The sequence below is a fragment of the Mastomys coucha genome, unplaced genomic scaffold (genome assembly GCF_008632895.1).
Source record: "Mastomys coucha isolate ucsf_1 unplaced genomic scaffold, UCSF_Mcou_1 pScaffold14, whole genome shotgun sequence".
NCBI classification, from domain to species: domain Eukaryota; kingdom Metazoa; phylum Chordata; class Mammalia; order Rodentia; family Muridae; genus Mastomys; species Mastomys coucha.
In genome coordinates this window covers 129348665-129363122 of record NW_022196896.1, presented here as the reverse complement: position 1 = coordinate 129363122, position 14458 = coordinate 129348665, and the positions used below count along the sequence as shown (strand labels likewise).

The window sequence follows — 14458 nt, the reverse complement described above, 5'->3', positions numbered from 1 at the left end:
ATGCTTGTCCGTTCTACTTGCTTATACTATCACATGCTTCAGAAGAGGTGCGACATGCTGTGGTTCTCAGTGAGCGAGGGGCACTTGTTAAGTTTTAAACACCCAGGAGCCACACAAGGCCTGTAGCTACCATGCCCGACAGTATGTGTACTTTGTCGGGTTTTGCAGCTCTCTGCCGAAAGTGGAAACTCCTCCTGGTTGTTAAAGACCCATTCTGGTCTTTTCTGCTAAGATCAGATTAATCCTTTACAAATTACAAGATCACTTCTTATATAAAATCTTTCCTGAAAGTTGAATGAAGTAGATATCCTGAGCTTCCTCTGGAGTTCCCATGTGCATCCGGTTTTCCTAGGCCACGCGTTTCTGCTGCACGCTGCCTGCCTGACACTGAGATGCCAACTCCCATGCAGAGCAGGCTCATCTTGCAGATGCCTTTGCCATAGCCACCAATTCCCACTTTACGTGGGCCCATCTGCTTTCCCGTGTGGCTCTCCAGTTTGATCCTCAGTGCAATCATTGGCCTGAGAACTAAAGACAGTCCACGACACAAATTGTAAGGCATGTACTACAAACAAGATGAGCTACTCTTTCTACCGAGGTCTCTGCGATGTCTACACACCGGTCTAAATCACCCGGTGGCCATGTTGGCAATAAACAGCCCGAGAATGAGGACAGCAGTGGAAAGCCAAGCCAAGAGATAGCGTCTGAACCTGAAAAACCGCAGTCTGAGTTGGGAGTGTTCTCTACGCTGAACATGATGTACTGAAGGCATTTCCCTATCTTAGATTAAAGCAGTTTATACTGGAGGATTCTGTTCTATTTCAGCCGCATGGCATTTGTGTTCAGCTTGTCATATGACAGCCACTTTTGCCAATTCCTTCTCTGCTGTAGGTTTTGATCCAACCACTCAAAACCAGAATCATATGAACGCATACTCACGTAAGCCAAATTTCCTTTACCAGTTTTATTAAATGTTCTGGAACATGCTAACAATGAAAACTCACAGAGCCAAGGACTCAGTTTTCATTACTTCCCAGGGAAGTGAATTTTTACAATTTACTGCATGTCGCCAGAAATAAATCGAAGTTTCCCAGTTAGCATGTTACCTGTGGAGCCTCAGGATATTCTTCTTCGCCTTCACCCAGTGGAGATTTCTGAAGGAAGTCCTTAGCCACGGCAGCTGGGCATTCACCTGGGTGGGCAGTAGTAGCATCTCTCTTCCTATCGGCTTATTTTCTGGATCCATTTACAAGGACCTACTTAGCTCCATGTGCTGACTTACCCCCATTTCCTCCTGTTCTGCCCTGTTCTTTCCATATCTAGAATCTGACCAAAGTCTTCCTTTTATCTATCTGGGTGAAGATGTTCCACACGCAGATGTGGAACTTACTAATATCCATCTGCCACCTATTCACAGAACACCCCCATCCCACCCCACCCCATTTTTTAACTAGAGCTGGTCTGAAGAAAGCGGATTTTGTCACAACAGAACCAAGAACAGCCACCCCCCCCCCAGCTGCTTTGCTCTGCTTCTTGGTTATAAATGTGTTAGCAGATCTGTTTGGAAAATAGGATTAAGAATTACTCTAGAAGACAATGTGCAGGATAAGATTATATTTTATTAGAGATCTTATATTACATATTCCCAAAAAGTTATAAAAAATTTTCCAAGAGAAAAATATCAAAACTGTTGATTTCAATGAGCAAAATAATCCAAACGAAAGTAAACATTTTCCTCTAGTCAAAGGACTGTGGAACACCGCAGCACGAGTACAACAAAGACAGGAGAGAATCACAATGTCTTCTAACATCATACAGCATTTCCTTTAAATCAGTATTTTTAGAATGCTGATATCTGAACCATGCACCTCTAAACGAAACTAAAATCTCAGAGAGCAGGGAGAGAGTAGCAAGACAGTCTTGGTCCACTGAGCATCTGTGGTAACAGACGTCACAGGCCTTACCAAAAAGACCCGTGATGCCACATCTGAAGTGTAGCTGGCTTCCCATGGGTGCCAGAGAAACTCCATTTTTTAGTTAGTTCCTGACCATGACCCAAAGCAAAAAACACCCTCTCTTCATTTCCCTGATGTTGTAATGTGAAAATAACTTTAAAAAGCAGAGACTTGCTGGTTACATAGAATTTCTGCTTCACCTGTGAGCCTGTAGCTGGTGGCCAGGACACAGGGTGGGTCCCCGGTGTCTGCTGGTCAGCCACTGGTTTCACTTGACCTCATCAGAACTTCCGTAGTGATTAAGCGTAGCCACTGAACCACAGAGCACAGTGAACATCCACAGGAAGATACAACAAGCATACTGATCATAGTCCTCAGACTTGCGCTTGGCAGTCCTAGCTAGGTCTGCAGAGGGCCACAGGAGGGAGTGGTTTTGTTGTCGTCTGGCTGCTTATTCCCCGACTAATGAGGAAGGGAATGTAGGTCACATGCTTATTGCATGAAGGTATACCCTTGCACTAGTCCTGTCAGCTCTGGTATTTCCTTAATGATTATAGGCAAAGGATTTTATGAACTTGACAGAACAGAGAATGTAGGAGCTGCATCTTGAGGAAGAATCCAGATGACTATCAGAATAAACAGTGAGGCAGAAATGATTTTCTCTGTAACATATTGGAATGGCAAGAGGTAAATGGAGGTTTAAAGTCAATAATACTAAATTAGGTTAAGACACTGAGGAGAATTTTCAAAAGCATATACAGCCAGAGCATTCTTTCTATACTGAAATTAAATACTATTATTCTATTAAAGAAACAGCGGTCCCAAAGGAACTCAAAGGTCCCGTGATGGCACATGGGCTCGACTACCACGCTGAGTTTACCACACACAGACATCTGGAACACCAGGATGAGCCTCACACAGCGGGTTTTAAAACAGTCTATTTTTAAAGCATTCTCTCTTTAACATGGTTAACTACTGTGAAATGCAAGCAGTCCTTGGATCTCGTGGGTTACAAAATCCTCGCTTCAACTTGCAGTCTCCTTGGCAGCAGCATATTTTAATTAACAATATTTTTCTCCCTTGTTTTGTTTTCTGACATCTCAGTACATTCAAATAGTCAAAATGTTTAGAGTAACACCACCACAAATGTAATGACACAGATCAGGATGTGGCCAGCATTATCAAGCAAAAAAAATTACATAATTTATGTGTCATAGAAAGTACCCACCCCCTACCCCAACCTCCCAGACCCCACCTCCCAAACAGTGATATGGACAGTAATAAGATTTAACAAGACTTATAAAAAATAAGGCACATTTATTTTGATATGGTAATTTCAAAATAGAAAACCCCACCTTGGAACACCTGTATTCAAATGAGCTGTATAGAAAGACACCTTGTGGTACCTAAAATGGGATTGCTTCTTCTGTTTTAGTGACAATGGAATAAATTGCACCCATCCCACGTTGTCAAGTAATGAAAATACACCTCTTTTTCTACTGGTGAATGACTAAAATTATCACTTATTTTTTTAAATGTATGGGTAGGGAAGGGAAGCCAAGAGGGTCATTGGGAAAGAGTATGAAAAGCAACTACATTTATCATAAAGGTTGAGGGATTGCACTTTCCCACATCATTTCAACACACATAATATTCAAATTTGTATCAATGATTACAACTACTTTGGCCATTAAGCTGTTACCTACCAACTTCTGATTTTGCTTTCTATTTAGGTCAAATGGGTATTAGTTTTTTTTTATATATAAAACCTGACCAGAGATAAGAATACTTGTATCTTTACAGCCCTCAATGCAAACATCAATAGTTAGCATTTAACCTGAGATACAGTCTGTTGAGGGCTGGTCTTTCAATAGCTCTTCATTTTTGTTACTTCAGTTCACACTGATAATGGTAGCTGTGGGACAAACTCAGAGAAAGAAACCTTTTTTAAAGCATGGCTTTTTCTTCTTTTCTTACTAGATTGGTTAAAAAAAAAAAATCACAGACTTCCTGTTGTCACAGTAGCCGAAGCTAAAGTAATGTGCTTGGTTATTGCACGTGAGACCGAGGGCGGTGAGAAAGCCAGGGTTCCCCCGCTCAGGTCTGAGGGTGAGAAAGCCAGGGCTCCCCTGCTCAGGTCTGAGGGTCGGGTTCACCTTAAGCGGATTCGGAATGTGCTGATCTCCATGGGGCTCAGGCTGACTTCGCTCATGTTCTGGGCATCAGGAGGGGAATGCATCAAGGATAGCGAGGAAGGGACGAGGCTCTCCACAGCAAACTTGTTGAAAAGTTTCAGAACTGATATCTAAAAAAAGCAAGTGATAAGATTTGCAGATTCAGACCAACCCCAAGAAAAGACTAGTAGCACATCAATAAAATCAACTTAAGAAAAGCACAGGAAGGAATATATTTATATGTTCAAGTTCCCTTTTAAGAGCATGAAGGAGAGAGGATATTGCATTCTGAACACAAACCATCCCTGGAGACACATGGCTGTGAGCCACTCCCTCGCATTTCCTTTAGTTTTACATGAGGACATTTTCAATACAAGAGTGGACATCTAAGAACCAAGAAATCCCCACAGTCCCGAGGACTTGAAAATCATCAGATTCTTTGGTCAATATTTCTCTGTAGCAGTGGTGGTGATAAGCCAATCCTCCCTCCCCCTTCCCAACAGAATCGAAAATTAAGACAAGAGTTTCACGATAGCAATGGCTCATTCTATTACAGGCCCCAATCTATAGGGATGCTAGTAAAATAGATTCGTCACCTTGCCAAGTTATCCTAAAGTGTCTCTTGGAATAATATCCCTCAATAATCTTAAGACTTAACACATTAATTCAGACCATCAGTAGCAGAGTGGAAACACACAGGGCAAGTGGGGTAAAGAAAGACAAACATCGCACTAAGCGCTCTTCTCAGACTTGCGACGTGTGCTAGGATGTAGAGTTGGGACAAGGTTGCTTGAATCTGTTCTGTAGTGTACCCTGTGGAGCTCTGGCAGAAAGTTGGCTCTGCCAAGATGCTGGCTGTGTAGACCTAGCTATGAGCAGAGACCAGCCAGCTAGCTACTTTGTGAGTCCTGGCTCACTTAGAGGCAGGGGACTGTCTGTTCATCCTTCCAAGAAGATGCTGATGAACTGCCAGGAGAACTTGAGGAGAAAAATCAAGAACAGGCAACCAGCCAGCAGGGTGTGGACTCAAGGGCGATCTGACCTCCACAGTGATGACTCACACACAAATCTGGATCAATCAGGAGGTTCAGACACACAGTTATTTCTCCAAACGAGTCAACTGACATGACCTCGGCACAGCTGCCTCTGGGTTGTGTTCAGTTACTCTGTTGACTGTGGTTTGGACGTTTATGCTGAAACTTTGCTGCCGTGCCAGTCATCTTCTGGTATTTAAATCTGCCCTGGTCTTTGTGGAATGTGGGTTTAAGCTACTAGGGTCAAGCTACATGGTACATGAGCAGAGATGGCCTAGAGGAGTTGAAAGTGAAGACAAGAGGTGTAATAAGCTTGGCAGTCTCAAAATGGAAGACCAAAGAAATGACGGGAGCATTGCCTTCAAAGGTGTGTGGATTACAACTGACAAGGACAGAACTTTGGGGAGAACAAGGGTTTTGTGGAGATGAGAAATCTTGAGCTGGCTTGTAGGCAAGGTGAACAGTAGAGCCTGAGCCAATGAGAGACTCCTGTACTACCTGCAGCAAGTGAGGATTCCAAAGCTCACTGTCTCGACTAGTAGAACAGACTCTCAGCTTACCTTTCCCTGGGTAGTGGAACAGGGCAGCCCTATGCCTTTGCTGGAGAACTGGCAATCGAACCCTTTCCTGTGGAGGATCAAGGCTGCCTCATCCGAATAACCTTTGCCCATCTGAAAACGAGAACAGCAATATATCATGCAAACACTGAAGTGATTATTTATAACACTTCACACACCCTTTGGTGTCCGCACATTTATTCAACGAGATACTATTAATTTATCCCTTCAAAGGTTCCCCACTCATTGGCCCATTCTTCTCTATGCTCCCAAAAGTCTGTAAGCTTACCTCAAAGGTCCTGGTTATGTAACTTCATGCCTTTGTTTCCCCTATGGCCCCTAAAGGGTTAGATTTCTTTTTGACCGCATATTAATACTGCTTTATCAAAGTATCTGCAGATAAGATCATTTAGTCTTTTTATATACATGAGCATTGAATAAAACACACCTAATTTTAGTCTCAGTTTGGTCATGTGATGAGTTTGCATCAGCCTTAACACAGAGAAGCCCTTCTCTGAAATACTGCATTTGGGGGCTGCACTAGCATTTTTAATCTTTAATGTGTTGCTTCATTATTTTTATGTAAGAGACATTTAAATTGAATTAGTTATGCTGTACCTGACCACATTTATTAACTTGGTATGTCATTTAAGTTCACATTTCAGAAATCCTCCTGGGTGAAAAGAAAAACACGGAAGATAACTAGTTGGTGTCGAGGAGAAACATATGTACATACACACATACACACACACACAGACATATTTATTTATTCATTGCAACAAACTCTCTTGTAGCCACCTAAATAGTGATGCAATGAATGACTAAGATTAGGGTGTGTGTTAGGTTAGAACTATCTTACTATATTTTTTCTATAGTATAAAGATGGGGTCTGGGGAGGTGACTCTGTGACTGAAAGCACTTGCAGAGTGCTGGTGACGTGCGTTCAGATCCCCAGAACCTCCAGTAAAGGCAGAGGCACAGTACAGCACCTGTGATCCTGGCAGGCCCCGTGAGAAAATGATGATGGACACAGCAGGCTCTCTGGACGCTCACCGGCCGGTTAGCCTGGCTTACTCAGCAGCAAAGGCACCCTGCCTCAAACAAGGCAGAAACGTAGGAGCTAACACCCGAAGGATTCCTCTAACTTCCACATGTGGCTCTCCCACACACACTCACATGTAAACTCACACACGTACAAATGATAATAAAATAGAGTGTCAAGATGTTTGTGAGGATGAGCAAAATGAATTAAAAATCATTGGAACTTTGATGAGTTGTAGTTATACCAAGGGGAGCCGTCTGCTGCTAGGGTCTGTGATAAACACAAGTTACTTCGCTTCTCCAGCCAGAGTCAGTGCGCCCCAAGTTCATAGCCATCTTCACTAGAGAGCAAGCTCTGTGTAATGTGCTACAGAGATCTCTTTTCCTGAGTAGCTGCATCGCATTTGACGCCAAGGGGCCTGAGCAGTTTAAAACCATCCTCACCTCTGGCCTGGGACAGCATATGTTATGATGCTTTGCACTGCTATTTTTTTAATGGCATTGCAAGCTTTTGTTTGAAGGGAGAAAAAAGTGCCATTTGAGGAACTCCGAGTCACGAGGTGACTTTGACACACATAAAAACTCTAAGTGTGTGCATGATAAAGATGTCTAATAAAACTTCAACAAAATGCTGTGTCCTGACACACATGTCACAGAAGAAAAACAGCACATAGAAGACCCTTCACTGGGGCTGGAGAGACGGCTCAGTGGGGAAGAGCAGAGTGCTCTTCCAATGTCCTGAGTTCAAATCCCAGCAACCACAGGGTGGCTCACAACCATCCATGAGATCTGACGCCCTCATCTGGTGTGTCTGAAGACAGCTACAGTGTATTTACATATAACAATAAATAAATCTTTGGGCTGGAGCGAGTGGGGCAGGAGTAAGCAGAGGTCCTGTGTTCAATTCCCAGCAACAGCATGATGGCTCATAACCATCTATATAGCTAGTGTACTCATATACATAAAATAAATAAATAAATAAATAAATAAATAAATAAATAAATCTTTAAAAAAAACCTTCACTAATTATACACGGATCACCATATGAATAACAAAGAAAATTCAGTCCCTACTAACCATGGCTCCTGGGAATTGAAATTTATTTTAAGGATCTTTTTGTCTATAGGATGGAACTAATATTGGTATATTTCCTGTGTGGATTCATCCTGTGGATGACTTCTGAGGAATTCTGTCTATAGTAGTCTCACTGAGCTTCAAAGGACAGGGTGTATTAGTCCAGAAGCCAAAGATTAGTGGCTCAGAACCTACGTTGGACTCAGTCAGTCAAAATTATGGCTCTGTGCTCTGCAATTCAGTAGCTGTGTTCAGTAAAACCAGGTTTTGTTTTTTTCTATAAAATCAAGAAGAAATTAAATAATCCAAAGATGTGGTCCAGTGTTTGACTTAGGATGCACTTGACATGTTAGCTGTTTGTATTTTTACAGCAATTCACCAAAAAATAGGTGATTATTTTATAAACATTACAAGTTAATACAAATGAAATTTCATTAATAAATTTCCCTACTGACATTGTAACTTTTTCGCTAAAGAATAAGGGAACTGTTAAATTACATATCTATACTTATATATCAAAGCCTTGAACTGTCTATATGTGGATTCACAGGTTAGAAGGCCTCTTAATCAAACTCTTCCAAAAGCACTTGTCACTATTAAACTAAAACATGTAGCATTTTAACTTTCTGGACCATTTATAAAAAACTACTTAATCTAGTACTGTAGAAGATTCGTAAAATATATACACATATGAAAGAAATGTAAATGGAATTGCCAAATGACAAGGAAGAGATGCCCCAGACAGACAGCTTCCACCACCAAGTGAAGCTCCCGGTGCCAGGAATGGCTCACATCTAGTTGCTTCTTTGGTCAAAGGACACTGTGGAAACTCTCAAACATCATGGGCTAGTGCCAAGGCTTACTGATTGCCCTGAATGAACAAAAGGTAAAGCCTTATCGCTTAAGACACTGCTTATGTACCTCACTGAGGACAAACTCGAGCTTCACTTAAACTCCTATTCATAAATTCATAAAACTACTGTTCCACTGAAGGAATGTAGCGATGAATGACTCGCCGTGCCGTGCCATACTCATAGATCAGTGTCTCGCTCAGCAATCACCAGAGGCGCTTCCTCTAGCAGCAAACAGGAACTAGTATAGAGAGCCATAACTGGACGGGCCGCAGAGCAGGAGACCCTAGAGCACACCTCCAGAACGGGATGTCCCCACCAAACTCCCTCTCCTCGGGGCTCAGAGATCTATGCAGAAGAGGAGGCAGACAGACTGTAAGAGCCAGAGGCAATGGGCGACGCCAAGGAAACAGTATCTTCCAGACACAACAGGAGGGACACGCATGAACTCACAGAGACTGCGGCAGCATGCACAGGGCCTGCCCAGGGTCAGGTCAGAGTGGAGATGTTGACCTCCACCCCTAACCAAGGAGCTATCTGCAACTGATGCCACTTACAAAGGAAGCCAGTCTTCTCCAGTGGAGCCTTAGTTGGCCACCACGACATAAGCTCGATGGCACTTTGTAAACCTTTAATCTAATCTTACTTGTGCTGTGTGCGTAGGCTTTAGACTCCTTCAGGCTCTCCCTCCTGGAACTAGCCACTCTGGAGAGGATATGTGTACATGCTGGCAAATGACTGCCCCAACTAAACCCTCAACCACAGGCAGTAGCGGCCTCCTGCAATAAGAGCAAGCCTGCCCAGTCCTAGTGCTGAGGCAGGGACGGAGCTAAGGGCTTCCATTACGCAAGGAGCTACATGCAACAGACACACCCCGGGGAGGCAGAAGGCCCAGCAGCAGACGGCCAGCTCAAAACAAACCCAAGGGGACTTCTGTAGACTTTGGTCTCATATTGCTTGAGTACTTTTTTAAAAAAATCTTATTTGTCTTTTACTTGTATTTTATAGTTTCTGATTCAGTGTTTTGCCTCTTTGTTTTTGAGAGGGGGTGGGGAGAATGAACAGGGAGTTCTTGATGGAATTCTTGAATGGGAGGGAGGATCTTCGAGGAGTTGAAGGAGAGGAAAACATGACCAGTATATAATCCATGAATTTTTTTCAATAAAATAAAGTAAATTAAAAATAGGAAAACTATTAACGTAAGTTGAATATACATTCAAGAAAACTTTCTACATTCACACAGGTATACTATATCCCTTAAGAAAGCAGATAGATGCTGACATAAAATCCAGTAACATGTTATTAATTTTAGAACCTCAGAGAAGAAGAGAGTTGTGGGTGTGTATCATATGAAAACTGCACCAAGTACTATGCTAGACAACTGTCTGCAAAACAGGCCAGGTCACATGTGAGCGTGAATCACTGTGGTCAGGTGGGTGTTCAACAGTCAACTATCCTTACAGAAGTCATTCCCAGAGAGAAGATCAATATGCGGAGAGCTGAGCTGTGAGGCCTGTAGATCCAGTCCTGCAAATGGTGCAGTGTGGGGAGTGACCTGCACAAAGCACCCCTCAGAAAGGACGGGATCAGAGAAGGCTGGATCGACTAAGGTCTGGTTCCACAAACCAGTCATGAGGTCTTGAATATCCATTAAGTTTCAGTAAATGCAGGGAGCTGGGTTAGAGTCCTTCAGTTGATCAAAGCACTGTGACAGGGACAGTGACGATTAACGCACACTGAACACAGGCTGTACACAACCACAGTGACAGTGACAATTAACGCACCCTGAACACAGGCTGTATGCCACACAAGACGCACTATTAGCAAGTTTTGATATGCAGGCACATGCCCACCACAAAGCATTCTCTTACAGTGTCAGAGCAATGGTCACTCATGACCCTGACTTAGCACCCAGACCTTGCCTAATTCACTGGTGACTGCACCTCTGTAAGAGGAGATAAGAAAGGCTAGTCTACAGCAGTAAGTATTTCTCCCTTCTTATTTCCAAGCTAAGTAAGAGGCAGCAGGGAAGGAGCCCAACTCTGGTCAGACCCTCCAAGAACGGCATGGGCCACACAGCCTCCTTAGAGGACTTCAAGGTGTTCATATACGAAGATTTATGCCTTGTAGAAAAATTTTATACTGTTCATATTCTTCAAGAAGTTAGACATTTAGAAACATATTTAGTAACTCACATAACACTCATCTTCATTGTATTCTGGCAGGGAGAGCCTTAGAAAAGCCACACTTCACTGCAAGTCCCAAGACAGAAGAAAGTAACCAGGAAAGATTCACTTTCCAGGACACTCACTAAAATGCCCAGTAACAGTTCTTGGTGTTGGTGAACAAGATAAGACGACAGATGTTGAGGGAAGGTGAGCAGTTGTTCTTAGACATGTACAAAGAACACCCCGCCCGTCAATTTTCACCTTTCCAGAAGCTAGGGAAGATCAATAAAGCACCAATCAATTCTTATAAAAAAGGAGAAACAAAAGCCTCAAAGTGCCATTTATAAGAAGGGGGGGTGGTATAAACAAGTGGAGAGAGAGAGAGAGAGAGAGAGAGAGAGAGAGAGAGAGAGAGAGAGAGGAGAGAGAGTTTCACATTAGAAGCAGCACTGACTTTGAAATGATTGTATAACTCCTTGCAAGAACACAGTTAACCTTAAAAAAAAAAATCACACAGAGAACAGAGCAGTATGTGTGAATCACATGGTATCGTCACAACATAAATAACGATGGAGTAAGTTGACAGAATGTGGGCTACATGTGATTTTCCAAAGCTGTAAAGCTGGGTGGTGCCATCTCCAAGCTGCATGCTGGGCAGCACATCTCTTTGCCTTGCTCTGTCCCGAGAGCCATTTGCAGATCTACCCTGCAGAGCTTTGGCTCATGATCTGTCTTCCCATGAGCTGGAGGGATCTGAATGGGAATGGCCCCACTGGCTCTCATTCATATATATGTTGGTGGAACGGTTTGGGAAGGATTAGGAGGTGTGGCCTTCTTGGAGAAGCGTGTCACTGAGGGTGGGCCCACACCCTTCCTAGTTAGGCCCCCTTTCTCTATCTTCTGGTTGGTGTCTTGTGATGTGAGCTCTCGGCTAGCTGCAGTGCCGTGCCGGCCTGCCTGCTTCCATGCTTCCTGCCATGAAGACAATGACCTCTGAAACTGCAAGCATGCCCCAATTAAATGCTTCCTTTTTGTAAGTTGCCTTGGTCATGGTGTCTTAGGACAGCAATTGGGAAGTCACCAAAATAGGAGTCTTTCAGCGTCCTCTCTACCAAGAATCCCTTTTCCTTAAAGAGTGATCCTTTGTTGATGCCCTGGACTTTCCTGCTTCGTAGACTCTGGCGGTGTTCATGTTACCCAGGTTCCAAGCCTTTACAGAAGCTTCCCCTGAACTGTCTGATGGCAAAAGCAGGGCAGAGTGATCAGAAGGCAGCTCAGAGACGCGAGGGTGATGAGGTACGTTAGGTGAGAAGGTTAGCAGTCACATTCGAAGGCAGCGGCTGGAATGAGCTAGCTCACACCACATTCTGTGACAGGGCTCCCGTGGCATCTGTCATCTCATTCCACATACACAGTATGGAATTACTTTTCAAATACAGAAAGTGCAAGTGTAAATATGCTTATATAAAAGTATAAACTCATCTACTAATAACAAGATAATTCCCACAAGTTTGGAACTTAAGGAAACAGAAACAGTAATTCTAAAAAAAAAAAAAAAAAAAAAAAAAAAAAAAATCAAACAATACCTTCTAAGTCCACAAACAGGACTCAGAAACACACCTACTAGGGGATTTTATCTTAATCTCTATCTCTTATTTTAAATGGAGGTAACTTATTAATTTCTAATTTCAAAAGTGAAGGTTTTTCTAAATTTTTATTTTATGCTATTTTAAATAAATTATATTAAGTAATCATTTAAATTGTTATTAAATGTCTAGGCTCTGCTATCTATAGACAAACAGAACGAGAGTCATTAATTTGGGCACATGTTAAAATCTTTGTTTCCGAAGGTCACAGGCATGAGCTCAGTTCAGAGAACTTCTATTTAACCACAGAATCACCTTCCAGCCCGAGCTGGCATTTCTCACTCTCACTACATGCCCAGTCCTCCCTTGACCTCTCGCACTGGTCTCTGAACCCATAATTCTTTCATCCATGATCAGCAAGGACAACCAGGCTGAAGTTTATAACTGAGGGGCCAAGGGTGGGGACTGGGGGCAGAAAAGATGCCTCATGATGCCTTGTAGCTAGCAGGCAGGCAGGGACAAGTGGCTTTGTCAGACCTCTTAGGGAAATGTTAACTGGCAGTGCAAACCTTGGGTCTCTCTTAGACACTGATATGTACATCAGCAGGGCTCTGTGAGGAAGGGCTTACATACAGTACCCAGGCGACTCCCACTGCTATATACTGAATGCTGCCAGCACATGGAGCCAGGAAGTCAACTCAGAATCCTGAAATGCAGGCTCTGATTCACCCGTCAAGCCTCTCTGGCTCTGCAGTTACCTCCTTGGTATCTTGTGGTTACAATGGATACAGTTTTAGACAGCAACATTGTTGAGACAGTACACCAGCTTCACCAAACAATGATCTTTCCTTTTGCAAAGGTTAAGGGACAAAGAACAACTTTTTATAGGTTTCAACAGACCAGTGAATCTCCTGTGCTCTCAACTCAGAACACATGCTCAGAGTCCAAAGCTAACATAGGACCTGGCCAACAGATTCCATCACACAGAAACAGCCTCATGCCTTCAACTTCAGTTCCACGCCAGCAGGGGACAATGCCCGCTGACATTTCAGCACTTCCCGTTCAAATCTTGCTCTCTATTCCCTTTGCCCCAAATCTCTCTTTGCTCCTCACAGTCGCATACTGTAAGCGTCATCAGGATCAACTGTGGCTTTACAGGGTGTTTTTGTCTTCCAGAACCTTTCCAAACATTGTTTTTTTCCTCATAATATCCTTGGGGCAGGTATGCCTGACATAGACTAAGCTAGGTTAGCAGTCTCAAGGTCCCAGGGAAGGCAAGCAGCTGCAGGCAGTGGAGTATAGCCTGGACAGAGCCCGAGTGCACAACGGGCATCACTAATCTGGTAGAAAATGGGAGTTTTCACGTGGGTGGTGCCTTTAACGGTCAGCTTCATATAGCCCGGCATCATCTACCAGGAAAGCCCAGAGTGAGTAGCTCTTGCTATCAGTTTGCTTGTGGAATACGTCTGAGAGGGATTCTTGTGTTTGACTGATGTAGCTGGATGCAGCCCACTGTGTGTAGGCAGTACCATTTCCCAGGTAGGTGGTCCAGGGCTATCAAAGAACACTAGCAAAGCATGAGAAAGTATGAGACTGTGAGTAGGCCAACAAGAGCCGTCCATGGCTTCTGCTCTAGGTCCCTACCTTGACTTCCTGCCCTGACTTCCCTCAGTGAGCGACTGGTACCTAAGAGTGTTAAACTGAAATAAAACTTTTCCTCCCAGGAGTTCCTTTGGGCCACAGTCTTTTATCACAGCAACAGAGACAGATCCAAACTAGAACAGGAAGTAATTAGACTCCTACAACTGGGAGACAGCCAACAAAAAGACCATAAAGTCGCCATTAAAAGGCAATGATGTGATAAACAGGCCAGTCTTGGGCTACTGGGGTGAGTCTACTCTCCACCGAGTGACTCAGGCAACTAGTGGGACTCCACAAAATCATGCCTTTCACACAATTCCAGAAGAGGAGGCATCTATAAAGGAGGCTGAAGCTGAGGCTGAGGGACACTGGCCAGA

The 14458-nt window shown here is 43.5% G+C and overlaps 1 protein-coding gene across 1 annotated transcript in view; it reads right to left on the bottom strand.

Moving 5' to 3' along the window:
• Positions 1 to 1599: 1599 nt before the first annotated feature.
• The window catches only part of Man2a1 (mannosidase alpha class 2A member 1), a 160012-nt gene continuing 147153 nt past the window's right edge, over positions 1600 to 14458 (bottom strand). The window contains exons 21-22 of the mRNA XM_031368592.1: positions 5724 to 5834; positions 1600 to 4260 (exon numbers count right to left, since the gene is read on the bottom strand). Coding sequence (XP_031224452.1) covers positions 4108 to 4260; positions 5724 to 5834 — 264 coding nt within the window. The 3' untranslated portion in view covers positions 1600 to 4107. The remainder of the gene's footprint in view (positions 4261 to 5723; positions 5835 to 14458) is intronic.